The sequence below is a fragment of the Papio anubis genome, chromosome 18 (genome assembly GCF_008728515.1).
Source record: "Papio anubis isolate 15944 chromosome 18, Panubis1.0, whole genome shotgun sequence".
Lineage (NCBI taxonomy): Eukaryota > Metazoa > Chordata > Mammalia > Primates > Cercopithecidae > Papio > Papio anubis.
The window spans coordinates 21,962,999-21,977,708 of NC_044993.1; the positions used below are offsets into that span (position 1 = coordinate 21,962,999).

The 14,710-nt window shown below is 57.4% G+C and overlaps 2 protein-coding genes across 4 annotated transcripts; both read right to left on the reverse strand.

Moving 5' to 3' along the window:
• Positions 1–368: 368 nt before the first annotated feature.
• Positions 369–1,939, reverse strand: LOC116271225 (neuritin-like protein). Its single transcript, XM_031657917.1, has 3 exons — positions 1,742–1,939; positions 883–1,015; positions 369–763 (listed from the first exon to the last, which is right to left on the reverse strand). The coding sequence occupies exons 1-3, from the start codon at positions 1,836–1,838 to the stop codon at positions 478–480; spliced, it is 516 nt and encodes a 171-aa protein (XP_031513777.1). The 5' UTR covers positions 1,839–1,939; the 3' UTR covers positions 369–477.
• A 308-nt stretch (positions 1,940–2,247) lies between these two features.
• On the reverse strand, positions 2,248–14,504 carry LOC116271224 (enhancer of mRNA-decapping protein 4). 3 transcript variants are annotated; one of them, XM_031657916.1, is made up of 30 exons: positions 14,188–14,481; positions 11,233–11,332; positions 10,969–11,125; positions 10,470–10,581; positions 10,098–10,197; positions 9,663–9,852; positions 9,413–9,560; positions 9,224–9,328; positions 8,796–8,905; positions 8,628–8,711; positions 8,440–8,535; positions 8,232–8,334; positions 7,934–8,114; positions 7,763–7,835; positions 7,569–7,660; positions 7,298–7,485; positions 7,104–7,222; positions 6,859–7,012; positions 6,075–6,532; positions 5,885–5,989; positions 5,648–5,800; positions 5,532–5,568; positions 5,220–5,397; positions 4,956–5,111; positions 4,737–4,852; positions 4,148–4,313; positions 3,877–4,063; positions 3,565–3,784; positions 3,018–3,181; positions 2,248–2,796 (listed from the first exon to the last, which is right to left on the reverse strand). In XM_031657916.1, the coding sequence occupies exons 3-30, from the start codon at positions 11,001–11,003 to the stop codon at positions 2,604–2,606; spliced, it is 4,023 nt and encodes a 1,340-aa protein (XP_031513776.1). In that variant the 5' UTR covers positions 11,004–11,125; positions 11,233–11,332; positions 14,188–14,481; the 3' UTR covers positions 2,248–2,603. The 3 variants fall into 3 exon arrangements, with proteins under 3 accessions (XP_031513776.1, XP_031513775.1, XP_031513774.1); XM_031657915.1 differs by lacking the exon at positions 11,233–11,332 and having other exon boundaries at positions 6,075–6,508; positions 14,188–14,504; XM_031657914.1 differs by lacking the exon at positions 11,233–11,332 and having other exon boundaries at positions 14,188–14,504.
• Positions 14,505–14,710: the final 206 nt, after the last annotated feature.

Here is a 14,710-nt window from a genome sequence, read left to right on the forward strand (position 1 = left end):
GGGGTGGAGCTGAGATCAAGGGCACTTCACCAGCTCACCTGGCCCCCAGGGGCCGGGATAGAAGGGGTAGGCAGTGCTAGGAGTGCAGGGCTGAGACCCCGCCCTCCCGACCCCAAGCCAGCATAGGAAAGTAGAGGAAGACTGTGCATTCCGGCAGATCTCTGGTCTCCACTGGAGGAGCTCTTGGGACCTGCACGAAATGGAAAGCTTTGCGCTGCCACTGGGAAACCAGTGTTTGTAAGGAGGAAGATTGAGTCCCCTGTGGTGGCCCTCAGCCCCGCCCATTCCATCCAAGCAAAGGATCAGTTTCTGGGAGTCCCTGGCCCCAGCCAAGCAAGGCCGCAGCCAGGAGAAAGGAAGGAGCTTAGTACAAATATAAATACCTTTAATGAAAAGCCCTGCTGCGCTCTGCAAAGCCTGGACAACCACCGCCAGGGCAGGGCTGGAGGCACAGGCACTGCCACCTGACCTGATAGGCTAGGCCAGAGGCCCCAGGAGGTAGGTCAGAGCCAGAGCAGCCGCCAGCAGTGGGGGCGCAGGGGCCATGGGGAGTGCAAGTGCTGCAGCTGGCAGTGTCTCCTGGTTGGTTTCGGAGCCTGTACCGCGCTCCCGAACATGCACCTGGGCGCTGCACAGAGTGTGCAAGTTATTCGGATGGGGGGCCCGGCGAGCTTCTTGCTGTAGTGATTCCCACACTGCAGCTGCCTCCTCCGGACAGCCCAACAGGACCCGAGAGGCACAGGCATGGAAGTCATTCCAAGATCTGTTAAGGGAGTGGGATTAGGGGGATTAGGTGAGGCAAGGAGATTTTGGTTTGGGAAATAAAAGGTTCAGTCCCCAATGGTGGCACAGGTTGGGCCACTGCCTCGCAACCTCTGGTACCTGCAGATGGTCTCCAGCTCGCCTCCGCGGCCCATGCCGTCCCCCAAGCGGATGAGACACTCAGCGAAGCCCTGGTATATGGTGTCACAGCGGTTTGGGCCCGCTGCAGCTGCTGCCAGGCGAGGTACAAGGACTAGAAGTGGGGTGGGGGTGAGGGAATGGTAGATAGGATGAGCCAGGCCCGTCCCCCAGCCCCCAGGGGCTTGTTTACCTGGGAGCACTCTGGGGATGTGACTCAGCGGAAAAAGGGTGCCCTAGGGAACTAAAGGGCAAATCGGGATTACCTGCCCAGGCCCCCTTCAAGGTAAGACCCAGACTGGGATTTGCACAGGGGGAGGGGATGTTGTGTCCCCCAAATCAGCTCTTCCTCTGAGCTTCTGGGGCCCCAGGTGGGATGAGGAGGGTTCACGTGAAGGAATCAGGATAGGGTGGAGGGGAGGGTGGTCCAGAGGCCCGGGACTAGAAACAGGTGCATCTCTCTGCGGTTTAGACAAGCTTTGCTTGGCCCTCCAAACTCTCTCTAAAGATAGGTATTTTTGGAGAGACAGGGCAGGATGCAGAGGTATTGGGATCCAGGCCAGACCCTCAGAGAGGACTTAGGGATCCTATGACCGATCTATAAGTCCTGCCATTGGCATGTCTCCCTTTATAAGAGGGGATGCAAATTTTGGAGTCCTTCTCCCATAACTAGGGCTATTTGTGCCTCTCACTTTCTGTCCTGAAGTCACTAGCACACCTTCCTGGAGCCCTTGCAACTCTTCTCCACCCTGGTGCCCAGTGTTCCCACACACCCTATGCCCAGTCTGGCCTGGCTGGGCGAGAAGGGGGTGTGGCCCGGGCCCCGGACGCCCGCACTCACCGAGGGGCAGCAACAGCAACGGCCTCAGGGCACGGGGTGGTTGCCAGCAGCAGCGGCGGCGGCGGCGGCAGCAGCAGCGGCAGTGGCAGCGGCCCATCGTCCCTGGCTGAGAGCCTAGTGCGGGAGCTAGCAGCTTGGAGCGCAGCCCGTCCGCCCAGCCCCCGGAGGGAAGGACGGTGATTGGATGGAAGCCGGGGGTGGGGCTCCGAACCCAGCCGGCGGCTCCGCCTCCAACACCCAAATGGGAAAAGGAGCGAGAAGGGACCTCAGAGAGCAGAAATTCCCAGGAGCACAGGCTGGTGCTGAGCAGGCCCCTGGACCCTCACCCCATAAAAGGAGGGAGAAGGGAGATCTGGGAAGGCAGTTGGAGCAGATGAGTGGGTAACCCCGCCCCTTGGCTGGGTTGGCCTAGACAGACAGAGCTCCACAGGGAAGAGAGGGGCAGGGAAGGAACAGAGGGCAGTTATGAGAGTCACACCAAAGACAAACCAAAAGCACACACATACTCCATTTTATTCCAAAAGCATTTAATTGAATTTCTCAATATTTTTCAAAAACAAAAAGATCCAAATTAGAGGTAAAAAGGAACATGGAAAATTCCACTCAAGTGGTGTCACGATCTCAGGGTCATGCTCCAGGCATGGCAGAACCCAAGCAGGCACAATACCTGCCCTGGGCCCAGCCTAAACCTTCTGACTACCACACCCTGTAGACCACGGCCAGTGCTCCCTGCTCCCTGACCCCAAAACACCCCAGAGATGGGGGCCTGAGCAGGTAAAGGCCAGCCGTGACCCTGCCTCGGCCTAGGCCTGTGTGATGGCCTTCAGTGCCATCCCACCCCTGGGCAAGGCAGGCTTAGCAGCTAAGGGAGGCTGGGGGTCACAAGACCATGCAGCATGAGGCTGAGACGCCGGGCCGCTTTGCCAAGTGAGTTGTGTGGCTCAGCCTGCAGGAACTGAAAAAGCTTTTGGCGCACCTGGGCCATAACGGAGCCCATGTGGTCCCGAGTGATGGGGTCACTGTGGTCCAGATGCATCACGGCCTCTTCCAGGTAGCTGGGGATGGGGGAAAGGACAGGCTACAGGTGGGCACCAGCAGATGGGAGCGCCCCCTGGTGGCACTGAAGCCCAGAGGGAACCCTCTGGGTGAGGGCAGAGAGGATTGGTGGAGAAAATTAGGGAGAGGATTCAGGCAGAAGTGGGTGTAGCTTCAAACTGCTCGCTCCCACTCCCCCACTCCCCAGCTCATCTCCCCATTCCTGGCTGCCCCCACTTACCTGAGCTTGAGGTCAGTTCGAGTGCCAAGGTCAGATGCCAGCTGCTGGATGAGGGAAAGGAGCACAGGCTGAGAGAGTGGGCAGGGTGGCTGCCCAAAAACCTGGGCTGGGTCTACAGTTTCACACACATACAGCACCAGGTTCAGGTCAGCAGCTGTCAGTGCCTGGAGGAGAAAAAAAGAGCAGTGTTTATAGCAAATATCAGGATGGAATGTCTGTTTATCTGAACTGTGTGGCCTGAGGGAGGAAGACAACGGGGTGCGCTAGTGAGGGCTCCAGAGGGACTCAGAGAGCCCCGCAGGGTTGTATAGTTACCCTAGGGGATTGGGAAATGGTTCCTGAGAAGGGTAGTTGTAAAGCAAGGTGGGCTAGGTGGGAAGAAGGGGGTCCAGGAAGAGGAAGCAGCAGGGACAATGGCCTGGAGGCCAAAGGGAACCAAGAACAGTTTGCTGGGGCCAGAAGGTGCAAAGCTGGTGGGTGGAATGTATGGTGTGTGGGCCTTGTCAAGAGACACGTGACCCTTACCAGGGCCTAACGCCTATCATACCTGCTGGAAGGCCTGATTGAGGTGGCCCTGCTGCAGCAGCTGCAGGATATGGGCTTGCTGGGCCTGGCAGTCAAGGTGGGCAGAGGGGACAGGTGTGCCAGCAGCTGAGCGCATGGCCTGCATGATGCTGGAGGTGACGGCGGCCTGCTGCTCCTTGAGCGCCACACTCACCTCACCCTTAACGATGCGCTGTACCTGTGCTAAAATGGACTCCTGAAGGCTGCAAAGGGAAGTGAGTGAGGTGAAGTGGACAGGGAGCCCAGTCTGGCCTTTCTCAAGCCCACCACCTTGCCCAGTACTCTGCCCACACACCTGCCCACAGCCACATGCAGCTGGTGCTGCACCTCAGCCCGAACACTGCTGGCCACGGTGGCTGCCATCTGCTCAGTGGCACTCTGCAGTGTGCTGACCAGGCCCCGCAGCTGGGCCAGCACAGGCTCCCTGGCCTCCTGTTCCCGTGCCTTCCGGCTCTTCATGTGGCTTTCTAGCTGCTGCAAGTCTGAGGGGTGACCACAGGGACTATAAGAGGAACAGAAGGAAAGAGGATAACCCCTCCCACCTTGGGCCATATGACCCCACTCACATTCCTGTGTCCCCAGTCGGAAGCTATCATTGATTTGCTGGAACATGGCCTGGCAGCTCTTCTCAAAGGCCGGCAGCACCACACTCTGGAAGGCTTCCCGGTAGGCTGCCTGCATCGGCCCCTGTAATGTGTCTGCAGCTGCTCGGGCGATGGCATCAGTCAAGTTCTGGGGTTAGAAGAGGGGGCCAAGTTGAAAACCTGAGCCTGCTGGGCGCAGTGGCTCACACCTGTAATCCTAGCACTTTGGGAGGCCGAGGCGGGCAGATCATGAGATCAGGAGATCGAGACCACCCTGGCCAACATGGTGAAATCCTGTCTCCACTAAAAATACAAAAATTAGCTGGGTGTGGTGGCGCGCGCCTGTAGCCCCAGCTACTTGGCAGGCTGAGGCAGGAGAATCACTTGAACCCGGAAGGCAGAGGTTGCAGTGAGCTGAGATTGCACCATTGCACTCCAGCCTGGGAGGCAGAATGAGACTCCATCTCAAAAAAAAAAAACAAAAAAAAAAAACCCTGAAAACCTGAGCCCAACCTGGCCTGACTAGGCCCAGGAACCACCACCTCCACCCACATCTTGGGCCCTATAGCACCTTGGACTTGAGCAGCTTGGAGATGTTCTCTTTCATGCTGCCCTCCACAGCTGTGAGCTTGGTAGCCACTGAGTTGCTCAGTTGGCCTGCCATAGGCTCCAGACTCCTTGAGACACCTGGCAGAGGGGAAGAGGGGGAGGTGGAGCCATGAGAAGAAGCTTGACAAGTACCCCCACTTCCACCTGAACCACCCAAAAGGAATCTGCATGCGAAACTCACATGGAGGGACTGTCTTCTTGATCTCATCCCGTATGCTGCGCTCTAGCCGCCCAGCTACAGCTGAAGACAGTGCTTGGGACAACTGTTGTGTCAGCTGCTCCTGCAGCTGCCCTCCCCGCTGCTGCCCCTCAGCCAGTGCTCGCTCCAGCCGCCGCTCTGCGCCGTAGCTAAGGAACAGGCCTGGAGCAGGTCGTGTACTCCTTCCCAGGCCAAGAATGCTGCCCCCATCCCTATGCCATGTTGTGCTACCAGTCTCAAGGATACGCTCCTGCTCGTGCCGGGTCTCAAGGGCACGTTCTACGTGGCCTGTAACTGTGCTCTGCAGGCCTTCGAGTTGGGTACACAGACGCTGCAGCAGCTCTTCTTGGCTGTGCCGCAGCTCTGCCAGCTCTCTCTGCTGTTGCCAAATTAGGGCTGGCCAGTCCTCAGGGGGCTCTGGCACCTGTCAATAGCACTGACAGTCACACGATGCCTGCCCCACCCATCCCCACACACCAGACCAGGTAATGGCCCAGAGCCCTTCTCCACCCCGGCAGGGTGAAGTTCCACAAGTACAAAGTGGGCTCGTTCACTTACCTGGTGCTCTGTGAGCCGGGATCCCATGGCTGCATCCCTGCCATAGGTGAGAAGCACCTCAGGCTACGTCAGGCAGCCTGGAGACCACCCTCTCCCTCCCTAGGATTCCTCCCTACCCATCATCCTTCTTGCTTTTCCTTTTGAGCTTGGGTGAGGTTCGAGGGGATCCCTTGGTCTTCCAGTCCTTGGCAGGCAGCCGTGGAGCAGGAACTTTGGTGCCAAAGCCTCCTGAAGCAGAGGCAAGGCTGGCCACCTCATCATCATGGTCACTGTGGGAAGGGGAAGGAGGAGTAAGCCTCTGCCCACTTGCTGCCCATCCCCCCATGAGGACAATGGTGTAGAGTGGCACCCACCTTTGCTCAGCACTGGCATCCTGACTGTCACGTTGCTGCAGCAGGTGATATGGTGGTCGGTGGAAGGCCAGGCTCTTGTGCTTTTCCTGAAGGCCATTCCTGGGGCTGGAAGGACAGGCCAACTCAGCAGAGGATGAATCTATCTGAAGTCCCTCCTGCTAACACACTTTTCCCCTCCCAAGCTCCTCACCTTTCTGCCAGGGTGCTGCAGGTCTCACGAGTAATGTCAGGTGCTGTGGGCCAAACCTGACTGTCAGGAGTCGAGGCCTCCTGGGTCAAGGCTGCCTCCAGGAGGGAGGGGGTACTATGCCGATCTCCGTCCCCAGGGCCTCCATCAAGGCCAAGCTGGGGGCCGAGCTCGGGCCCTGGCCGGGGCCGTGGGGACAGTAGGTGCAGTGCTGAGGCGGCTGAAGCCATACTGTCTGGCTCAAGGCCCTCTGGTGCAGAGGAGCCAAAACCACGGGGCAGGGCCTCAGATGCAATCTCAGGGATGTCCTGGGACAGGGCAGTGGAAGCTGAGGAGATGACATCAGGGGAACGGGTGCGGCTAGGGGAGGCTTGGGGTAGCCCCAGGGGCTCCACTTCCTGCAGCTCCAGGGACAGTGCAGAGGCGGCAGTAGGCACCTGAGGTGGGCCAAAGATGGAGGCTTAAGTGACAGGAGGTGAGGCAGGGATGGGGGCACAGACACGAAGCATTAGTATTAGTAGTAATGAGAGACGGGGCAGCAGAGTCAAAAGGTCAAGTGGGGATACAGGTCAAAAACGAGGCCACAGCCCAGAAGAGGAGGTGGGGACAGGGAGGCTGAGAAGACACCCACCAAGAAACACAGGAGGGTGAAATGACCTCAGGGAAACATGGACCATGTTGGGTAGAGCAGGATCAGCAGCAGGGGGGTCGGGAGGAACCCACCACCTACCTTCCCTGCTGCCGCCCACCTGCTCCCCACACTTCACACAGACACCCATTCACACACCTGGCCCGGCCCCTTAGGAGTCAGTTTGTCGGCTGGGGCTGGGAGCAGGCCGGGCAGGAGGCCGCGTGGGCTTGCCTGCAGGCTGCCACTGCTGCTCATTGTCAGGCTGCCATCCAGCTGCAGCTTGGGGCTCAAAGTCAGCTCCTCAGGTGGCCTGGTGGGAGAAGCTTGAGGTGTCAGCAGCCAGAGCTTGGCATCATCTGGTACCAGCCCCTGCCATCCTCCATCTCTCACCCTTGCCTCACCTGGTCAAGGAGGGTTCCACAGCTGAGGTGCTGCTCATGGCAGACACAGCTGTAAGGGAGCTGCTGCTGCTGCTGCTGCTGCTGCTACCACTGCTGCTGCTGCTGGGAGAGGCAGTGATCTGGGGAGATGCAGGGAATAAGACCTGTGGCCTATGGCTGAGGCATTCCCAGGTCCCCCTACCTTGGGAGAGTACCTGCTGCAAGGAGGCGCTAGGTGTCATGAAGGCGTCAGGTGTCATCAACTTGGGCTTGGTCTCACTGCTCAGACTGAGGAAGTTGGCAGGTGCAGGCAGCTCCATGATTCGTCGGAGGTCAGGCTGGGAGCCGTGAGCGACTGACCCCAGGCCCTCGGAGCCCAGTTCGGGTCGAGACTCTCCAAATGCTGCAGGGCAAGTTGCCACTTGAGTCAGATCTCAGACCCTGGTCAGTCCAACTTACCCTACCTCCCTCTCACGCCCTACTCACTAAAGTCCTCGTGGGCAGTGTGGGTGGGGAGTGGGGCCACCACATCAGGGTTCAGCTGTGGCTGGAAACGGATCTGCACATCTTGCAGTGCCCTGCAGGAAAATAAGGGGGAGAATAAAGTGCTCCAAGGGCAAGGATCAGTAGAGTGGAGACAAACACAGACAGGGCACTGATGGGCCTCCCCAAACACTCACTTAGTATGCACACAAAAGAGCTTGATGAGCACACCAGCTGCAGACTCCATGGCACCAGCTCCATGGGTACCATCTGAAAGGATAGTGTGGATGATGAAGCCCCTGGCCCTCTCTGTGCCTCCACACCCCCTAGATATATGGACACATAGCTCTGACCCTGGGGCAGCTCACCAGCACCCAGGCTGTCATTTTCCTCTTCGGCAGGCAGCACCTCAGTGTGCCGTAGCCGGCAGCGACTCACAACCTGGATACCGAAGCTCAGCACAGGGTGGGTGAGCAGGAACTCCGAGATGGAGCTGAAGCAGGCATGGCCCTCCTCCTGGTTCTGCAGCAGCTCCATCACATAGAGGACCTGCACAGGCAGAACGTTCCTAGCTGAGCTCAGAGGCTAAGGGCTGCAATGCGCCACCTGCCCCCCGGCCTTCCTCTATAATCCCAGCTCTGCCCAGGGTACCCCATGGCAGCCTACCTTCCGTTGCACATCACTGAGAATCAGGTATTCTGCTGAGAGGTCCAAGCAAACCTTGAGGCTAGGGGGCACACTCACTGAGCTGAAGATATCTGGGGAGAAGCTAGAGAGCCACAAAGCAGAATGAATGAGGCTGAGAACTGAAGGAAGCCACATTCCCAACACTGCTGCCCCTGCCCAGTCCCCCAGCCTTCCAACTACTCCTTACCGAATAGTCTGCAGGCAGGTCCAGGACACCGTACACCACATCTTTAGCTCTCGGTTCTGGTCAGCACCAGTAATAAGGAACCTCCAGAAAGGGACACTGCAAGGCAACAAGGCACTGACTGGCTGGCTGGGCCGCCTGCTGGGAGCCATGGTCCAGCCCACCACCCACTAGGCTGCCCACTCACTCACTCAGGGTCTTGTTTCTTATGGTTGTCACAGAACAGGAGGCAGGAGAGGGGCCGCCCATCATGAGGCTTCCACTCGTGCAGACACCTGCAGGTAGGCAGATGAGGGGCCTGAGTGAGCAGTCCGGTCGGCTACCTCGGGAGGATCCTGGTCCCTGAGGCCCTGCCTTACCTTGGCTCATCTTGCCCCTCAATGTAGATCTGCCAGAACTTGACATAGCCATCATGGCTCGCAGTAGCCAGCACAGTCCCATCAGGGGAGAGGGCTCCTTCACTGAGGCACTAGAAAGAACCCAAAAAGCTTTGCTGACTAGAGGTGAGAACAAGTCCCTCCCAAATGAGGATGGTAATGAGCTGAACTGACTCATGGTGGGACTGGCATGCTTGTGTGACTGACTGAATGAACAGGGTCCCTAGAGAAGGCCAGACCTGCAGGGTGCTGTGAGGTAAGGAGAAAACTGCACAGGCAAGGGCCACTTTGAGCTCAGAGTCCCCATGGACAGAATGCTAGTAAAGCTGCCCGGACAGCTGTGGATACGGGGAACAGAGGATGGATATGAGGAAGGGGAGGGCAGGGGAGGCAGGGAGTCACAGGCTTACCGTGCTATGACCTTTTACCACAATGAAGCCCTGCTTGATCTGGCTGACATCCACAGGCCAAGTGCTGTGGCTAGAGCGGAGCATGTCCAGGTCCCACACCTCAGCCTGGAAGGCACAGAGAGGTGAGTGTGCAGCCCATCCCCACACTATGGCTTCTCTGGCGCCTCCTCGCCATGCCAGCCCCCTCACCCGGTCTTCATGCAGCAGGGCCACCGTCGGGCTGCTCTCCTCACAGCAGTCCTCGCTCTCCTCAGGGATGAAGGGGCACCAGATGATCCTGCGAAAGTGGTTCAGTGGCGTGCCCTCTGGCTGCCGGATATGGACCAAGATCTCTTCTCTGAGCAGGGTGTTAAGGGCTAGATAGGTGAATGAAGAGGCGTAACACCCCAGCTCCGCCCACCCTTCTTCAGTCCCACCACCCACGGGAAGGAATGGATACTGAATTTTGCCATTAACCAGAGCCAAGCGCCACACGAACAGGTTGCCTGCCTCATCCAGGCAGGCCAGCTGTGGAGAGTTGAGGTGTGCAAAAGCCAGATCAGCCACACTGCCTGTGAAGCCCTTGAGCAAGGTCCGCTCCGAAGTGCTGACACTGATCACCCGCACCATGGCGGAGCCATTGTTGGCAGCTGGAATCAGGAGAGCAGTGGACCATGAGTACATATCCAGGCTCAGGCAGCAGCAGAGAAGCACTGCCCCTGTCTGTCTCCCTGCCACCACCATAGTCGCAAGCTTGGTTTTCCCACCCAGCTCCCCAAGAGGCAGCATGGACAAACCTTCCATTGTACCCCTAAGGCCTGAGTGGCCTGATGTTGGAACTGGCTCTGTTGGACATCCAGCATAACATTCCTTCCTCCCCACTGTCTTTACTCACCCCGAATGGCATAGGCCAAGAAGGAGTTAGACACAGCAATCAGGTTGCCATAGTAGTACTTCTGCTCCCAGTCATACTTGGCGACAGGCTGAATTTTCACCTGAGAACCCAGGGTGAGAAAAGTCACGGAACTTCCCTAGAGCCTAGGTGGCCCCCAACATCCCTGGGGATGGGAGAGGACACAGATGCAAGTCCAGCTACCCACTGTTACCTCCTGGAGCCAGACTCCCACAGAGGCTTGGCACCCAGCCCTGGCTTCCTGAAACTGGGAAAGTGTCAAGGTGGCCCCACAGGAACTGGCAGCATGAGGGAGACCGGAAAGGCTGGGTGTGCCCCTATACATTATATTTGCCACAGCATCCTAGTACCTACCTTGTTGCTTCCCCGGGCCTTGCTTGAAATGCTAGAGTCACTGCTGGCCACAATCTCCACCTCCTTGGCCAAAATCCCAATGCAGGTGGAGCTATCATCTCCTGAGAGACAGCTGTGGGGAAGAGTGCAAAAACTTTGTCTCTTGTTCACCCAAAGGCTCAATGGGCAGGGACGGGAGGAAGCGAGGACATAGCCAGCCTGGTAAAGGTATCTAGTCCAATGTCAGCTTTGCCTGGTACACTGGCCCCAGACCCACAGCTCCGCTTGCTCACCTCCTTCCTTGGGAATGAGTCTACTTTCATTTTAAACCAGGTATCCAGGCCAAACCCTTGAGCTTGTCCTTGCCTCTCATCCTAGTGCAAGCTCAAGCTCCACCCCAGGTCATCTAGAGAGGAAGCAGCAGAGGCTGCTGGCCCTGCTCACTCCCCATCTCATGGCTTCAGCTAGGAAGACACCCCAAACACACCATCACCACCATTGTCGTCTCCTAGGTACTCACATGACCTGCTTCTCTTGCAGGTTAATGGGTGGCATGGTCCGAAGACCAGCCTTGTTTGTTGAGGTACCATCACCTGAGCAGAGCGGGTCTGGGACCAGAAGCCCATTGAGGTCCCCATTGTAGGCACTGGATGGCCGTGGGCTCTCTGCACTGGGGCCTGGGGACAGAAAGGGTCACTCTGATAAGGTTGCTCGACCTGCCCACAAGCTTCTCCCCTTGCAGAATTTCCTTCAAGAACTATGAGGTGTTCTAGGAACACTCAACTGAGCAAAGCATGTCCATGAGGAGGAGGGCCCTGTGTTCATCTCTCGTTCCATAAACGCTGATGTATGCAGGACCAAGGATGAGCATGAGGCTCTTCTGCCTGGGGGAGGGGTACAAGCCATCAAGGACCCTTTGAGGCCAGTTAATACTCAGGCCTGGGTTACTACAGAACTCTGTGGACTCTGAGTGAGGGCATAGGAATGGTCAGGAAAGACCTTATACAGCAGTTAGTGTGGCCAGAACACACAGACACAGGAAGGATGGAGGGAAAACAAAGCTGCAGAGGCATCAGGTATGATGCTGTGGCACTTAGACTCTTCCCTGTGGGCCATGAGAACCATAAAGAGTTTCAAAGGGGAAGGTGACGTGGTCAGTTCTGGCCAGTGGGATGATTAAGATAGCAGGCAGAATGGTTGAGAATCTGGGTGAGAGAGATCACGGCCTAGACCAATGTAGTGTCAAGATCTGGAGAGAAGATGGGCTCCTAAGGCATGGAAGGGCACTGGTAAGATGTGGAAGGGGCTGCCCCACACAGAAATGGCTCAGAAGAAGCTATCTTGGGCAAGTAAACACAGAATGCAGGGACACAAAGGAGCTGGACCAAAAGGAGAGAAACTATGGGACAGAGTGTGGAGTAACGAAAGACAGCATTTCAGTTCTTTGCAACTGGCTGGGTTTCAAACACTCTCATAGGCTCAGACACCATTTCCAAAATCCCCAAATGGCAAGGAGCCTAGGGCTCCACATTCAGGAACATAGCAAGTTTCCAGTCACAACAGTCTTTCAGTTCTTTTGGCGCGATCCTGGCTCACTGCAACCTCCACCCTCTGGGTTCAAGCAGTTCTCCTGCACCAGCCTCCCAAGTAGCTGGGATTATAGCTCAGCTAATTTTTTTTTTTTTAGATGGAGTCTCGCTCTGTTGCCCAGGCTAGAGTGCAGTGGCATGATCTCAGCTCACAGCAACCTCCGCCTCCCAGGTTCAAGGGATTCTCCTGCCTCAGCCTCCCAAGTAGCTGGGACTACAGGCACGTGCCACCATGCCCGGCTACTTTTTTTTTATTTTTAGTAGAGATGGAGTTTCACCATCTTGACCAGGCTGGTCTCGAACTCCTGACCTTGTGATCCACGCGCCTCGGCCTCCCAAAGTGCTGGGATTACAGGCGTGAGCCACCATACCCAGCTTTTTTTTTCTTTGGAGTCTTGCTTTGTCGCCCAGGCTGGAATGCAGTGGCGCGATCTTGGCTCACTGCAAGCTCCGCCTCCCAGGTTCACACCATTCTTCTGCCTCAGCCTCCCGAGCAGCTGGGACTACAGGTGCCCGCCACCATGCCCAGCTAATTTTTTGTATGTTTAGTAGAGACGGGGTTTCACCGAGTTAGCCAGGATGGTCTCGATCTCATGACCTTGTGATCCGCCCGCCTCGGCCTCCCAAAGTGCTGAGATTACAGGCGTGAGCCGCTGTGCCCGGCCAATTTTTGTATTTTTAGTAGAGACGAGGTTTCACCATGTTGGGAAACCATGTTGGCCAGGCTGGTCTCGAACTTCTGGCCTCAAGCAATCTACCCACCTCGGCCTCCCAAAGTGCTGGGATTATAGGCGGGAGACACTGCGCCCAGCCCTCAACAGTCTGAGTTCTGACCTGGTCCTTCAGTGAGAGGAGACAAGAAAGAGCTGCTTGGCAAACAAGGGAATCAAGTGCCAATCAATAAACAAAGGAGTTATAAGGAAAGCCTCCAGGCCACTTCATTCGGATCAGAGCCACTTTAGCTGTTCAGTGACAAGCTGACCACTCTTCCTTCCATGAAGGGTACCATGAGGACAACCAAAAAGCAGGCCCAGGCTGTACATGGTTGGCCATGCCAGGCTCTACCAAATATCTGCAGAGTCTAGTCTGCAAAGCAGCTGAGCAGCAGAAGAGGTCCACGCCCAACTCATGAGTGAAGAGGGCACACACTCCAGGCCTGGCACAAAGGACCCAGTGGTCTCAGGCAGCAGATGGATTTTCTGAAAGTAGGGGTTAGCTGAATCCACCCCTAGTGAGCACCAGTGCCTGCTTCCAGAAGCAGCCAGTCTGGGCCTCCCAGCAGGTGTAAGAACAAGATCTGAGGAAACATCAGTCCTCCACTGTACACCCACACCATCATCACCGCCCACTTCAGAGGTCCCTAAACCTGTCAGTAAACTAGTGCCTCCACCCGTGCTATTTCCTTTTCCTAATAGGTGGCTTCTACATACATGCCTTGGGTGCCTTTCCTGACACCCAAGACCCTGTTCACATTACCAGACCTAGCCCACTCTCCCCTCTCAGACCTGCACTCTGCACTCATCAGCCTCCACCCTTCCCATGCCCATCACAGTATCGAGACACTCCTCTCTTTCAATGACAACAGTATATTACAACCCTGTTAGCTGTGTCTTGGGGAATCTTTGGGGGCAAGATTAGTTCTGAGGTATCATTAAGAGCCAAAGAGAAATATGAATGAATGGGAACAAATTAGGGCTTGGAGATATTTGTAGCCTAATTCAGTCAGGGTGGTGCGGTCTGTGGTTTGCCTTCATCCCAGAAAGAACACGGAATTGAGGCTGGACACCTTCCTCCTGGAAATCAGTTTCAGAACGGGAGGCCTGGAGTCTTTATTCCAGAGAGAAGGGCAAGTTATGGCGGGGACCGGCGGCTCTTCAGCATCGCGCTTAAGCCTAGGCCCAGAATTCCATATACGGAGCCCAGACCAGGCCTCTGAACCATGGCGAAAGGGAAGAGAAGCTAGGCCAGTCCCAGGAACACTAGAGACCTCGGGGCCAGGAAACGAGGGGCACAGTCAATCCCCGTCCACCCTTACCCGCCAGGAGGATCCAGAGCTGGTCCTAAGGGAGCTGCGGGCCCCAAGGGCGGTTCAGACGCGCGCCGCCCTTTTGTCAGCTCGCCTGGGGCCCACCCCCGCAACCCCCGCTCACCGCCCGCGGGTCGGTCCAGCTTGAGGATGTCCCGCAGGTGCTGCGTGGCGTCCTCGATATCGATGCTCGCGCAGGAGGCCATGAGCCCAGCGGCGGGCGCCCCGCCCGCACCGCGTTCGTTCCGCCGCCGCCGCGCACCACCCACCCTCGCCCACCCGCGACGGGGCGAGACAGCAGGACGCCGGTCACTACACTCAGTCCACCCGCAGTTCGCAAACCACCGCCCGCGCAGCGTCCCCGAGCCCCGCCAACCCCACCAACCGCCTCCACTTCCGGCCCCCACTAGCCGAGGCTCCCGGAACCTGCCAGGGACGGAGAAGAAAGGTTCCGGGCTGGGGGCGGAAGCCTAAACCCCTCCCGCAGCCCGTCCCCTTCGGCGGCCCCGCCCCTGTGCCCGCGAGGTCAGGGAAGTTCCACAGGGATGAGGTAAACGTCCACGCACTGGGCCACCCAGAACCCTACTCGACTCAGAAGCCGCCAGGTCCCTGCCCACTCCCAGAGCATGGCTCCGATGGTCCCAGGA